Source organism: Notolepis coatsorum, assembly GCF_963971535.1.
Source record: "Notolepis coatsorum genome assembly, chromosome: 2".
NCBI classification, from domain to species: Eukaryota; Metazoa; Chordata; class Actinopteri; order Aulopiformes; family Paralepididae; genus Notolepis; species Notolepis coatsorum.
In genome coordinates, this window is record NC_140166.1 from 38,530,529 (window position 1) to 38,545,445 (window position 14,917).

At 43.0% G+C, this 14,917-nt stretch overlaps 1 protein-coding gene across 1 annotated transcript in view; it reads right to left on the reverse strand.

Moving 5' to 3' along the window:
- The window catches only part of LOC311223072 (long-chain-fatty-acid--CoA ligase ACSBG2-like), a 31,663-nt gene that overhangs the window by 6,423 nt on the left and 10,323 nt on the right, over positions 1 to 14,917 (reverse strand). Inside the window, exons 6-11 of the mRNA XM_084307802.1 lie at positions 13,268 to 13,388; positions 12,983 to 13,063; positions 3,998 to 4,147; positions 1,884 to 2,051; positions 709 to 890; positions 239 to 472 (exon numbers count right to left, since the gene is read on the reverse strand). Of these exons, the coding sequence (XP_084163928.1) occupies positions 239 to 472; positions 709 to 890; positions 1,884 to 2,051; positions 3,998 to 4,147; positions 12,983 to 13,063; positions 13,268 to 13,388 (936 nt within the window). The remainder of the gene's footprint in view (positions 1 to 238; positions 473 to 708; positions 891 to 1,883; positions 2,052 to 3,997; positions 4,148 to 12,982; positions 13,064 to 13,267; positions 13,389 to 14,917) is intronic.

A 14,917-nucleotide genomic window follows, 5' to 3' on the forward strand; every position in this document is an offset into this window, starting at 1 on the left:
AATTCATTAACCCTTTCACTGCCACACGACAGACAGCAGGTTAACCCTTTCCCTGCCACACTACAGCAGGTTAACCCTTTCACTGCCACACAACAGCAGGTTAACCCTCTACTATCACACTGTGTGATAGTAAAGGGTTAACCTTCTGTAGTGTGGCAGTGAAAGGGTTAAATTGGAAGCGAATTGATCCCAACCCTGGAAGTCATGTTGTTGTCCCAGAATCCTCCTGTGAGCTGACCTCATGATGTGGTAGTCCTCGGGGCAGGATATGGTGTGTGGGGCGGAGCTCTCACTCATGCCGTACAGCTCCATGAGAGGCATGTTCAGGCTCATGAAATACTCCAGGGTTTCCTTGGTGATGGGGGCGGCGCCCGTGAAGCACATCGTGCAGCGGTCCAAGCCCAGTGCAGCGCGTACCTTCTTAAAGACCAGGTTGTTGGCCAACATGAAGCCCCAGGGCACCACGTGTTCCCTGGAACACAAAACAAACCACATGACATTTTACGGGGTGATCAGGAATGGATTATTTTTTTTTGTGTGATAATTTTCTATTTTTTTTATACATAGAATATAAAACAAAACATGACAGCACATAATACAGTAATAATAATCAGAAGACCAATTATTCATTGTGAGTTTGATCGGGAATGAAATTTAAAACGGCATCTATGCAAAATCATTGGGGTCTCTAAAGTCTTCGTCTCTCACCCGTTCATGGCACTGTAGTTGTACTGCAGTCCTATGGACTTGGCCCAGTCTGCCACCCTCTTCCTCATGGGGGACGACTTGGCCCCGATGGACTTCATCTTCTCCTGCATCTTCTCCCAAACACGGGGGACCCCCAGGAAGCTAGTGGGGCGCACCTCTTTCAGAGTGGTCCCTAGGGAGCCCTAGAAAATAAAAGCACAGGCTGTAAGTTGAGTTATCCAATTAATTATATCAGTGTTATTAACCCAACAAACGTATACAGAGTTCCTCAAATCACACCACTGTTTTCTCTCCCACAGAAACAACATTCTCTCAATCATTACCACTGTTCAATTGAACAACTGCATCATTAGAAAGGCGCATTTCACCTATAATACATCCGAATCCTATCCTAGTCATCAGTGTAGTTGCTTTTCAGAGATATTATCGCACTATATCGTCTATAGTTATTTGGTTGTAAAAGATTTGTTTTGGTTTATATTCCTTAAAAAATATTTTCATTGTACTAAATGTATCAAACAAATTACTTGAAAACTATATTTCACTAAAGTTACACCACAATAAATCTCTAGACTATGCTATTTTCATGGAGAAATTATCCTTGTGTTAAATAATTGACTCAATGTGGTTGTATGATATCACATGTAACAAATTCAAACTCATTAACTCAATATCTTGCAAATCAAATACATTTGTGCAAGACTGCTTAGTTTGTGAATATGTGGGAGACTGCCTAGTTTGTGAATATGTGGGAGACTGCAAAATAAATGAGCACAAAAGAGCCTCTCAAACCATATAGGCTATGTACCGTATAGGCCAGCGGTTCTCAAACTACGGGTCGCGACCCAAAGTGGGGTCGTGGGTAGGTGACAGTGCATTGGCAAGTAAAAAAATATATATATTATTTTCTTTTTTTTTATGTTCTGGCAACATATTTTGGCTAAATATGCATAATTTTATAAATGTGTATTGATAACATAGTGCTGTAATAAAATGTTCTAATAAATATGCATGATCAAGTTCAACAACGTGTGCTTTTATTTTGATATTCCTTATGACCACGTTGAAATGACGCGATACATTAAGTATGGGGTCGGCAAAAGAATCCTAAATAAAATGGGGTCGTGGTATAAAAAAAGTTTGAGAACCCCTGGTATGGGCTTTTAGTGACCAACCTTTAGGGCATCTGGCTCAGCGAAGTAGGTGGTGCCGGCGAACCGCATGATGATCCACATGTCGTTGACCTGGGCAGCCACGTGGCTGAGGGGGAGGTAGCTCACGACCACCTCCTCTCCGTGTCTCAAATGTGTCATGGTGCCCGCCGCATTGGCTGTCCAGGTGACCTGGACAATGGTGAGGGAGAAGAATAGTCACAATTTACATTTAAAAAGGGATAGTTCTGATCTTTGAACTCTAGCCCTATTTCTCTACCAATAAACAATAATGACGTTGATTAGGGATGCTCGATATTGGCTTTTTTACCGATACCGATATTGTCCTACTCTTAATTTCCGATACAGATATCAACCGATATCACATTTTAATGCCGATAATATCGGTAGGCCGATAATATCGGACATCCCTAACGTTGATGGGTACTACTAGGAACTTCTATCACCGAGTGTGTCCGACTCCCACCTAAACGGACAATGTATAACGTATGAAGTATATCACGGCATACATACATTATGCATACTGCACCATATGTGTATACTGTATACTTACTTCATCAGAGCATATATTTAGATTATATATATATTGTAAGGCAAATATAACCGAGAGGGCATACATATCCTCATCTTGCACCTTGACCTATTTACACTGCCACTTGCCCATTATGCACATGCTCAGAGTTAATTATATTGGTATTTGTTAACACTACCCATTTTTATTTTTTACTTCTCCACTGTACTATAATTTTATGATCTGTAGCATGTCTTCTACTAAATGTACCTCCCCTCCCCCATGCTGCTATGATGCCTGAATTTCCCCAAGGGGATCAATAAAGGAATATCTTATCTCATCTCATCTTAAGAGTCCTTTCTCAGCACAACCCATGCCGTTCCTCATACTAGCTCCGGCTAGTTGGCCACAAACCAATGCAAAGTCAATGGGGTCAAGCTCCCTTCTGTAGAAGCCGACTCAGCTCACTGATGTACTGTGGAGTAAATGTCAGTGAGCCTAAATCAGCTTGTACTCTAAAACGCCCTTGGCCTAAAAAGAAGTTGAACTTTTCCCCCTTTTAATTCTTTTTTTTTGGTACCGTTTTACATTGTTGTTATTGTACTTTGTCTGTGCATGCGTGTAGAAATGAGTGTATGAGATGTATAGGTATATATACAGGGTTCCCACAGACATTGCAAAATTAAATTTCAAGGACTTTCAAGTACTTTCCTAAGCACTATTTTTCTTTTCTTTTTAAGGGCATTAAGGATACAATTCACTTTTAAATGCTGTTTTTTTATAGAAAAAATATCAGATAATAATAATAAATTCAATTTGTACCGCACTTTACATTTGTAAAAATCTCAAAGTGCTACAGGAGATAAAGACAAAAAGTTAAATGAATAAAACAACCAATGAAATGGAAGAACATAAAAATAAAATAGATTAAAATAATAAAAGAAAAAGGAAAATTCAGGCAAAAGCCTTGTTAAAAAGAAAAGTTTTTAGGCCCCTTTTAAAAGCCTCGACGGATTGTGGTGCCCTCAGGTGGATGGGGAGAGCATTCCACAGTCTGGGTGCGGCAGAGCAGAAGGCTCGATCGCCCATGGTGTGCAGCTTAGTCCTGGGGGCTTTGAGGAGGTAGGCTGTGCCGGAGCGGAGGGAGCGTGAGGAGGACTGGGGGGTGAGGAGTTCCTTGAGGTAGGCAGGGGCACCACCGTGTACGCACTGTGAGTGAGGAGGGAGACCTTGTACTCGATCCAATGTTTATGGCTTAAAACCAATTTCCGACAATTAGTTGCACTTTAAATAAAAAAACGTCCAATTTCTTGATTCAGAATTTTTTTTATCATGGATGAACAAAACTTTCAATGCGAATGGTTGATTTGAATTTCAAGGACTTTTTAAGCACCTTGTTAACGAATTGGCTGTTTAAGGACTTCCAGAATTCCATCTAATTGCATTTTTTTTGGTAAAAAATCAAGCACCTTGTGCGAACCCTGTATATATATATATATATATCCCCTAGTAGAAGTCCAGTGGCAGGCTTAGGATTTTGACACAAAAGCTAGTTCAGTCACTACGTCAAAGGACCTCCTTCCAAGACCTGGGTCCGGTCACTCACGTTGTCGTGGCTCAGCATCACTCCTTTAGGCGTGCCGGTGGTGCCGGAGGTGTAGATGAGGATACAGCACTCGTTCGCCCTGAGACTGTTAATCTCAATATCCAGTTGCTCGTCGGGCACATCTTTTCCCATCTCCATGAACTCTGCCCACTGCACAAACACAAGAGGTCCGGTTAGTACAGAGAAATGCAAATCGCACACCAACTGTATTTTAACTGTCCTTGTATTTTGCCGTTCCTCGTGGTTAGGCCCGTCACGATAACACATTTTGCTGGGCGATTAATTGTCCCAGAAATTATTGCGATAAGTGATATTATTGCGGTTTTGAGAGAAATAATTTTTTTGAGAAATGTATTTCCCAGAAGTTTTCAATCAACTTTTTTTTTTTTTACTAATATAATGATAATAGCATAATAATGCAAGGAAACCGTTTCAAAGTGCAATAAACCTTTATTTAACATTGGAAGACATTTTAAATATCCTAAATTACTACCTAACCAATCAGATATGAGGTAGTGTCAGAAGCAGAGTAACCTCGTTCCCAGTTTTATCTCCGTGAGAGCAATGATAAAACGAGCAGAGCAATGTGTGTGGACAAGAGGCGGGTTGCTACGTTTACTGTAGGAAGGGGCTTTCAGACCCATGTTTTTATTTTTTGCTTCGAAAAGAGGGACATCCTCTCAATATGCGGGACGTGGGACATTAGGTAAAATGGCTGTGCAGTATACAACCAAAAGCGGGACACCTGGTCACCCTAACTGTGGCTCGCGTTTGTTTACTGTGGCTCGCGGATTATGTGATGGGCAAGCTACTTGGAAAATGTAGTAAGCTACACTACCAGTTACTCTCGATTAAAATATAGCTCAACAATAATCAAATAAACACAAATATATACTATCTCTATTGGAATGGAGACTTTTCAGCACAGGATAAACTAGGGATGGGCAAAAAAAAACAGATCGATTGATCACATGATGTACTTGAGTACTCGTGGAGGAAAACGCTGTACAAAATAAACGTCTTTTCCGGTGTTTTAGACTTTGCTCTTTTATTTTGAAACCCACCGACCGGAAGTATTGTTGTTATTATCCTAGCAGAACCTATGAGCGGACAACTTGTGTCGTCCGGTTCTGTGTTTTTGAGCTAATGATAAAACAAATGTTGAGATTGTTGGTGAACAACTAACTTTAGGTTAGTTTTAACGTTAGCTACTAACGTTAGATGCAGCTACTACAGGCAATCAACGATGAGGAGGAAGCGTCATAGCATCAACACTAGATCTTTAATCTTTATTTAGCAGTCCAGTTTCTCCTGGCAGTAGCGTATAGCGTTTGTTCACGCTACATCACTACTTGGGTCTAAAAATAGCTACGCTACTTGGTTCAAAAGGAGCGACGCTACCATCACGCTACTGAGAAATGTAGTTAAGCTATGTAGCGTTGCTACTGCCCAACATACGCATGGTGCTCACAGGAGCTCCCGTGCTGTACTCTGTAGTAACGCCAGCGGCCCGCCTCCCCACACGGAGAGGTACTGGTTCCCGCCTCATTAAAACAAACACGCAAATAGCAATTAATTGCGCCCATCAAAATCATTGCATTCATTTTCATTATTGCGCGATAAATTGATTTATTGCTTATTGCAACAGGCCTACTCGTGGTTGAACCGGATTTTCCCTCACAAAAGAAAGGATCATAGTAGTTTATGGCAGGGGCGGACTGGGACACAAATTCAGCCCGGGACATTCAGACGCACCAGCACACGCACCGGCCCCGAAACCGGCCCACACAACGGCCGTTATGAAACACTCGTCCAGTATTAAACAACCCAAGGCTGTGGCTAAGGAGTCAACATCAGGGAGATCAAATCTACACCCCGCCCCTAGATGTGCACTTGTGCACAGTGCACACACACACACACACATATATACCGTTACTTCCTGTCATAAGTTCTTTTTTTCTACTAACATCTTAGTGCTTCATTAGCCTAGGGATTAAGGATACATGAAGTATTAACTACACCATAATAGAGGTTTTGATCCATAGAAAGGTCTGTGCTACACAATTTCAGTTAGATTCAATTTATTGTCCTTTAATTTTGCACTCATGACATTAGTTGCTTGCCATTTAATCAACATCGAAAGACCCCCCCACTTCCTCCCAGACACCCATTCCAAGAGCCTGTTCGCTTTCCAGGTCTCTCTCTCTCTCTGTGTGTGTGTGTCTCTCCCTCTCTCTCCGTGTGTGTCTGTCTCTCTCTCTCCGTCTCTCTCTCTGTGTGTCTCTCTCTGTGTCTCTCTCTATGTGTGTGTGTCTCTCTCTCTGTGTGTGTCTCACTCTCTCTCTCTATGTGTGTGTGTCTCTCTCTCTGTGTGTGTCTCACTCTCTCTTTGTGCGTGTGTGTCTCTCTCTGTGTGTGTCTCTCTCTCTCGCTGTGTCTCTCTCGCTGTGTCTCTCTCTGTGTGCATGTGTCTCTCTCTCTGTGTGTCTCTCCGTGTGTGTGTGTGTCTCTCTCTCCGTTTTTTGTCTCTCTGTGTGCGTCTCTGTGTGTGTGTCTCGCTCTCTGTGCATCTCTCTCTCTGCGTGTGTCTCTCTCTCTCTGTGTGTCTTTCGGTCTCTGTGTCTGTCTCCGTCTGTCTCTGTCTCTGTCTCTCCCCCAATTAAACTGTCCTACTCTACATCACCAGCATGTTTCACAGCAAGTCACTTGTTCCTTCCTCTACTAAACAGGTTTGTAATTTGCAAATATTGTTCCGAGTCTTTTACTAGCAATTTTAGTTTTTTTAATTCTAGCTTTTTCAGCTCCACAGGGGCCAATTTCGAATTGCATATCATTCTTGGTTGACACTGAAGATAGTAAAATGCCACCCGAATTATGAAAAAGCTTTCTTGATGGAGAAAGTGTGTCAAAAATCTGAAAGAAGGAAAGATAGCCTACTGTTTGAAATTCTCACAGTTGTTAGATTACTGCTTCCCTCTGCTGATCAGCTCTTCCACCTTAGAGCTATATCTCCAGGCAGCCTCACGTTGTTCACTAAGCACAACATTTTTTTTTTTTTTTAAACTTTATTTTTTAGCGTTTATCGCTTTTCTGGTCAAGCATGACCGACAGATACAGGGTGAAACGGGATATAGAGCAGGGGAAGACATTCTGGCAAATGACGGCGGGTCCGGGAATCGAACTCGGAGTCCACCAGATCCGTGACGCAGCACGGGTTTCCCCGACGCAGAAATAGCGCAGAGATATGCGGTGAGCTACTGGAGCCCCCCTCTAAGCACAACATTTGACGACACAGAAGCGAATCTTCATTCAAACAGCAATGGCAGGCAGCTCTCACAGTAGAAGCAATCGTCCGTGTTATCTGATTTGGAGAGTATTCCTTCATTAAAAGGACGACAAAAAACCTCTCTGAAGGCTTATATTGTCAGAGAATAGGCTACGGTGTCAGAGAATTAGGAGAATTAGGATACACTACGGTATGCTCCAAATGGCATTGAGTTTCTCTCGTTCGATGTCACGGATAGGCTAGGGGACACAAATTCAGCCTGAGACGTTCAGAGTCGCTCCGGCCCACACGTGTGTCGTTGCGCTCTGGGTAGTGTATCTGTAGTAGAGCGCTGTGTAGGCTACATCATCTGGACGGACTGTTTCTGTGCGAGCGAGCATGTGTACTATGGAATTTAATCCTGCCTGCGCCACTGCCGGCCCACATTAGTGACCCACACACCGACTCACACACCGGCCCACACACCGACTCACCGACCCGCCGTACAGACCATGTAGCCTGGGAGATGACTGAAATCACTGAAAGAGCTAGTAGGCTATTTTTAAGCATCTAACTTTTTCAGCATCTAACTTTTTCAGCCCTACCCTACCAAAGTGGGCCTATCGGAGTGGACTAAATGGGCCAGTCGAACCCCCCCACCCAATTTTTTATTTAATATATATATACTTATTTTTTGGGACCAGCCCACTTTACTTCCGGCCCATCGGGATTCGTCCTGAACGTCCCGATGGCCAGTCCGGGCCGCGTCTATTATTTTACCAACGGATTTCCAGTTCCGCGTTCGCGTTCTGCGATCTGATTGGCCACTGACGTTTCTGGTCATGCGACATGTGCGCCCAATCGTGTGACGCGCCAATTTCCGCCTCGAACAGCAGCAAACTACCTAACGCCTAGTTTATCACTGGTTAAGCTTAGGCGACTCTTTCGAAGTTGGTTAATGTTAGAGTTTGGAATCAGGGCTGGTGTTCTATCGCCCTGCTCTAAGACAAACTCTAACCTTAACCAACTTCGAAAGAGTGCCTAAGCTTAACCAGTGAAAGAAATAGGCGTCACACGATTGGCGCGACCAGAAACGTCAGTGGCCAATCAGAGCGCAGAACGCGAATGCGGAACTGGAAATCCGTTGGTAAAGTATTCAGGCGTCCGGGCCTTATGGTAATTTCAGTTTTACCATGGTACTGGCGATTGTATAAATAGTTTACCATAGTACTGCCATGGTAAAACTTTTTGTAGGCTAAATTAAATAATACCATGGCCGGCGGCCTATTCTTTAATCCCAGCCCAAGAGTGCTTCCACGTTTTCCCTGATTGGCAGAGCGGCGGCATTATGCAGCCGTAATCCCCCCTGTTTTAACATCTACGGTTAGCTCAACTCGTTCTTCAGCTTGCTGTGGAGCCTGCGATGCGTTGGTGACAAGTTTGAATCACTTCAATTTTTTTTTTTTTTACGTTTAATTCATTTATCATCTCTCTATATAAACGTAACTAGCGTCCGTCTTTCTTTCGCCGGTTAAGTTTAGGCATTCTTTCGCCGGTTAAGTTTAGGCATTCTTTCGGAGTTGGTTAAGGTTAGAGTTTGTCTTAGAGCATGACAATAGAATGCCTGTCTTTCTTTCGCCGGTTAAGTTTAGGCATTCTTTCGGAGTTGGTTAAGGTTAAGTTTAGGCATTCTTTCGGAGTTGGTTAAGGTTAAGTTTAGGCATTCTTTCGGAGTTGGTTAAGGTTAGAGTTTGTCGCAGAGCATGGCAATAGAATGCCCGTCTTTCTTTCGCCGGAGCAGCAGCCTATTTCCGCTCTGCCGTGCGCCGCGGTCACATGGGCGTTGTGGCCAATCAGAGAAACGCGAAGCACTCTTGGGCTGGGATTAATATAGACGCTGGCCGGCAAGCTAGCCGGCAAGCTAACATCAATGGACAACGGACCCAGAAAGCTAACAGGGCTAACAACAATGGACATAGGACCCCATCCCCCCCTCCCCACCTACCGCCACCCGGACAACCAGACAATCAACACCTTGAACTCGACGACATAAACCAAATAAAGAACACAAATGGCTTCATATATTTCACCTAAACACAAACAGCCTGCGACCCAAACTGGCTGAAATCAGACATTTGTTTTTAAACGGTAAGACTAACATATTGTGTTTCACAGAAACAAAACCTCATCTGTACAGGATCCAGAGATTGAAATCAAGAACTATTCAATAGTCAGGAGGGATAGAAACCAGTATAGAGGTGGCGTCTGTGTGTATATTCACAAATATACCAAATTCATCAACCGTACTGACCTTAACCATGACGAGATTGAAACTGTTTGGATTGAAATCTTATTTGAAAGGGCGAAATCAGTACTAGTAGGCACAATCTATAGACCGCCAGAACAGAGTGGGTTCTATGACACACTTGATGGGTGTTTAGCTGAGGTGGAGGGCGTAGAAAAAAATTCGTATTGGGGACTGGAACACGGACATGATACGTAAAGCAGCACCCATCTTCAAGGCCTTCAGTAGGTTTTGTGATCTACACGGCCTCAGCCAGCTAATCACCCAACCCACAAGAGTGTGTGATTCAACTCCGACTACCATTGACCTCATCCTGACCTCTGACAAGTCCAGGATCTCCAATAAAAGGGGTTATAGCATGAGAGTTAAGTGATCATTATATGATATTCTGTACCCGCAAAAAGCTAAAGCAAAAGGCTGGCTGTCACAAAACAGCCACATCTAGAGACCTCAAAACCTACTCTAGCGAGGCCTTTAACCTTGAACTGGAGAGCCTGGACTGGTCAGATGAGCTCAATGGTACACTGGTTGAAGAAACATGGCTTGGCTTCAAAACCAAATTTTCAACAATACTAAACAACATGGCCCCCCTAAGAACCACCAGGGTAAAAAATCGCGCTGAGCCGTGGATGCACACTGAAATACTGACCGCTATGAAAGCCAGAGACAAAAAATGCTGAGTTTCATAAAGTCAGTCAAAGCTTACCAAAAGCACGAGCAGTGAACTCCAAGCCCACGTGACTGAACTCAAACTAGAAAGAAACAGACTAAGAAATGACGTAAACTCCATGATCAAAACTGCTAAAAAAAAATATCAATGACAAAACTGAGGAAAACAAAAATAAACCACGTGAACTTTGGAAATTACTCAATAATCAACTAGGCTGCAGTAAAAAAAACTTAAAACCAGGTTCTCAAACATAAAGACGGACAACACGCTCATCACAGACAAGCTGGATGTAGCCAATTACAGTACTTAAACACTTTCTTCACAAACATAGCCACAACACTGGTAAACAAACTACGCTCCCACTCAGGGCATTATGGGGTAGAACACATAGTAGCATACTACAAGAACCTAGGCGCCCACAAAGACGACTTCAAACTGGAAATGGTAACTACAGATGAGGTACTCAAAAAAATGTGCGCCCTCCAACTGAACAAGGCCACTGGCCATGACAACATCCCCTCCAAATTCCTCAGAGACTCAGCAGCCGCCATCACCCCAGTCATCACACACATAATAAACCTCTCCATAAAACAGGGACACATCCCCAAGGACTTCAAAATTGCGAGAGTAACACCCCTGCACGAAAAGGGCAGCAAATTAGACCCAGGCAACTACCGCCCTGTTTCTATCCTTACATCCATCTCGAAAGTCATGGAAAAAATTGTATACGAACAGGTCGAAAAGTACCTTGCGGAAAAAAATCTAATCTACGAATTCCAATCTGGCTTCAGAACATCCCACTCCACTGACACATGCCTTCTCTATTTGAACGACCACATCAAACAAGAGGTGGACGCGGGCAAATACTGCGGCATGGTCATGCTGGACCTACAAAAGGCCTTCGACACTGTCAATCACACCATTCTGATTGACAAGCTAAAAGCAATTGGTTTTGATAGTCTATCAGTGAGCTGGATACAATCCTACCTGGAGGGGTGAGAACAGATGGTGGAGGTAAACGGTACCCTACCCCCCCCCCACCCCCTCCCAGTGAGCTGTGGTGTTCCACAAGGAAGCATACTAGGACCGCTACTGTTCCTAATTTATGCAAATGACATGTAGTCAGCTTGTGACTGCAACTTGTTCCTGTTTGCGGACGACTCAGCCCTGCTGGTCTCTGACAAGAACAAGTTACAGGTTGAAAAAACACTCAGCTCAGAACTAGGCAAAATCTGCATATGGCTCGCCGATAAACTATCATTACACATGGGCAAAACAGTCCATTCTCTTTGGTTCAAATAACAAACTCAGCAAGACCGATGGCTTCTCAGTTACAGTGGGTGACAATATTGTCACAAGGAAAAATACCTACCTGGGTTCCATCCTAGAGGCTAATCTTTCCTGTGACAAAATGGCATCCAATGTAATAAAAAAAGTCAACCAACGAACTCGATTCTTGTACCGGATCTCCTCACTGGTAAACAAGAATACCCTGAAGACTCTGGCAGGAGCACTCATTCAAGGGTACTACGACTATGCTTGCACCTCATGGTACCAAAGCACCTCAAAGGCACTAAAAACCAAATTACAAACATCTCAAAACAAACTAGTCAGACTACTGCTTGACCTGACTCCTAGAACCCACCTCACCCCTGCCCACTTTGACAACCTAGGATGGCTTAGAGTAGACGACAGAGTACAGCAACTTGCAATGGGCCTGGTCTACAAGATACACTACACGACCAAGGTACATGTCAAAATACTTCCCAAAGGTCAGTGAATACCACAACACCAGAGGGAGCTCCACAAATCATGTTAAACCCAGATTCAGCTCAAACAAGGGACTAAACACGTTTCGCAATTATTCCACATCAATGTGGAACGCCCTACCCAAAGCTGTAAAGGAATGTGAATCACTACCCATTTTCAAAAACACTCAAAGAACACCTACGGGAGACTGCAATTCGAAACTGGCCCCTATAAATGTCCTAACCCAGTTGTACAGTAAATGACCATGTATGGCTTTGTCTGTATTCCAATATACAGTGCCCCCCCCCCCCCACCTCCAATGTACAGCCCCCCCCCCCCCCCCCACCCACCCACCCACCCACCCACCCAACCCCACCTACCCAACCTCCTCCAATGTACAGTTTCTACATCAAATGTATACACACTATTTTTTGGACACTTTTTGTATCACAAACAGTACTGTATTTGCAAATCTGGTATGTCATAAATGTATAGATGTAGCAGTACTGTCTATCTGTATGTCGTGTGTGTCATATATGTTATGATGAATTGAAAATGGGGGACCCTGATGTAAACAAGACGAAAGTCTCTCTCTGGTCTGCATCCCCTTAACAATTATATGTATTGAGCTGTACTGTACCCATTCTGCAATCTGTTAATAAAGTTTTCAATCAATCAATCAAAACCATGGTAGAATCCAATTACAACCCTGATATCAATGGTGAAGACATAGTATTTAATAAGTATAATCTTTTGGTGGGAAGCATGATAAAATGCTTTGGAAATACCATGATATTTTTCTGTAAGAGTTAACAATGTAAATGTATCCATGTTCCAGTTTTATGTACTGTATATCCAGAGCTTCAATACACTCTGTACCGATCACAAATAAAGGTAATAAAGGCATAAATAGTACAGCATGCAGGCCATACGTGGCCCCATACGGGTATCTATAGTCTCATCTGCATCATCAAGTGTTACACATTGCAAACATACCGAGTACACGTTTGGGAGCTTCTGTTTCGGCTCGCCTTTGTACTGAACAATGGCTTTCAGATGAGGCAGCTGATCTCGAACCTGAAGGGAACAACGAAGGACATCAGGGGTATTCAGAGACATGAGGGGTATTCAGGGATTCATTTATCTACAGTAAAGTGAATCAACAATACAATAAAACAAATTACACTTGATTTTCCATAATATAAGAGTGGGAAACATGGCTTAAATCAATGTGCACAGGGTCAGAGGCCGTATCTTTAGTACTACAGTGCAGCTCCTGACCTGGAGGATTTTGGCGAGCTGTTTGTCGTTCTCCACAACGAGGACGTTAGCCTCACAGTTTTCTGCCACATATTGGCACGCTTCAGGAGAGTTGGTTGTGTAGATGCCTGCCGCAAGGCCCCTGTGTGGGACAGACCAAACACAGATTAGGTGAATGATGAATGAAAACTTTATTTAACAGATTGCAGAATGGGTACAATACAGTACGGCTCAATACATAAGGGGATGCAGACCAGCGAAAGACGTTAGTCTTGTTTACATCAGGGTCCCCCATTTTCAATTCATAGTGACATTTATGACATAGATAACATCATGACATTTATGGCATAGGGACATACATGACACAGGTATTTAGTACTGTTACATATATGATATGCAAATATACAGTACTGTTACCCATAGATCCTGACAGAGTATATACATATGATGGGGAGGATACTGTACATTAGGAGGGGGTGGGTGGGAGGGAGAGAAATATACATACGGTGGGGAGAGAATATATACATACGGTGAGGAGGAGACTGTACATTAGGAGGGGGTGGGTGGGTGGGAGAGAAATATACATACAGTGGGGAGGAGACTGTCTATTAGGAGGGGGTGGGGGGGTTTGGACATTTACGGTGGCCAGTTTCGAATTGCAGCCTCCCGTAGGTGCTCTTTTAGACCGGTTTTGAATGTGGGTAGGGATTCACATTCCATTACAGCTTTGGGTAGGGCGTTCCACATTGATGTGGCATAATTGCGAAACGTGTTTAGTCCCTTGTTTGAGCCGAATCTGGGTTTAACATGATTTGTTGAGCTTCCTCTGGTGTTGTGGTCATGGTATTCACTGACCTTTGGGAAGTATTTTGACATGTACATGGGTACCTTAGTCATATAGTGTATCTTGTAGACCAGGCCCATTGCAAGTTGCTGTACTCTGTCGTCTACTCTAAGCCATCCGATTCCTAGGTAGTCAAAGTGGGCAGGGGTGAGGTGGGTTCTAGGAGTGTAGTAGTCTGACCAGTTTGTTTTGTGATGTTTGTAATCTTGTTTTTAGCGCCTTTGAGGTGCTTAGGTAGTGCTTTACTTCCAGCCAGGTTAAATTTTGCCAGCTAACATTAAAAGACTATTAGCCATCGATTGGTCTGTTGGGTCAGGGTGTCCGTATACGACGACACAAAAGTTGTCAGAATTAATGTTTTTTTCTTTTCCGAGCATCTATTTAGACCAATGTTGTTTGTTTGGTACAGGGATGAGGAAGGGACTTGATATTCACAGGTGTTTACATTTTTATTTTATTTCTTTCATGTTTTACATATATAGTTTGTTTTTTTGTTTTGCATATATATATATATTTGTCTTGAAATGTTTTAAATTGGTACACTCATTTGAGTAGTGGAAAAGGGGTAGGATTAAATAAGTGTATACTTCTTCCTACTCCTTTTCGAACATGTAAATTGAGTTATGTTTAGCTTTTGTTTAGTTATTTATTTTGTTTGAATGAATGAATGAATGAAAACTTTATTTAACAGATTGCAGAATGGGTACAATACAGTACGGCTCAATACATACAATTGTTAAGGGGATGCAGACCTGAGAAAGACGTTTGTCTTGTTTCCATCAGGGTCCCCCATTTTCAATTCATATAGACATTTATGACATACACAA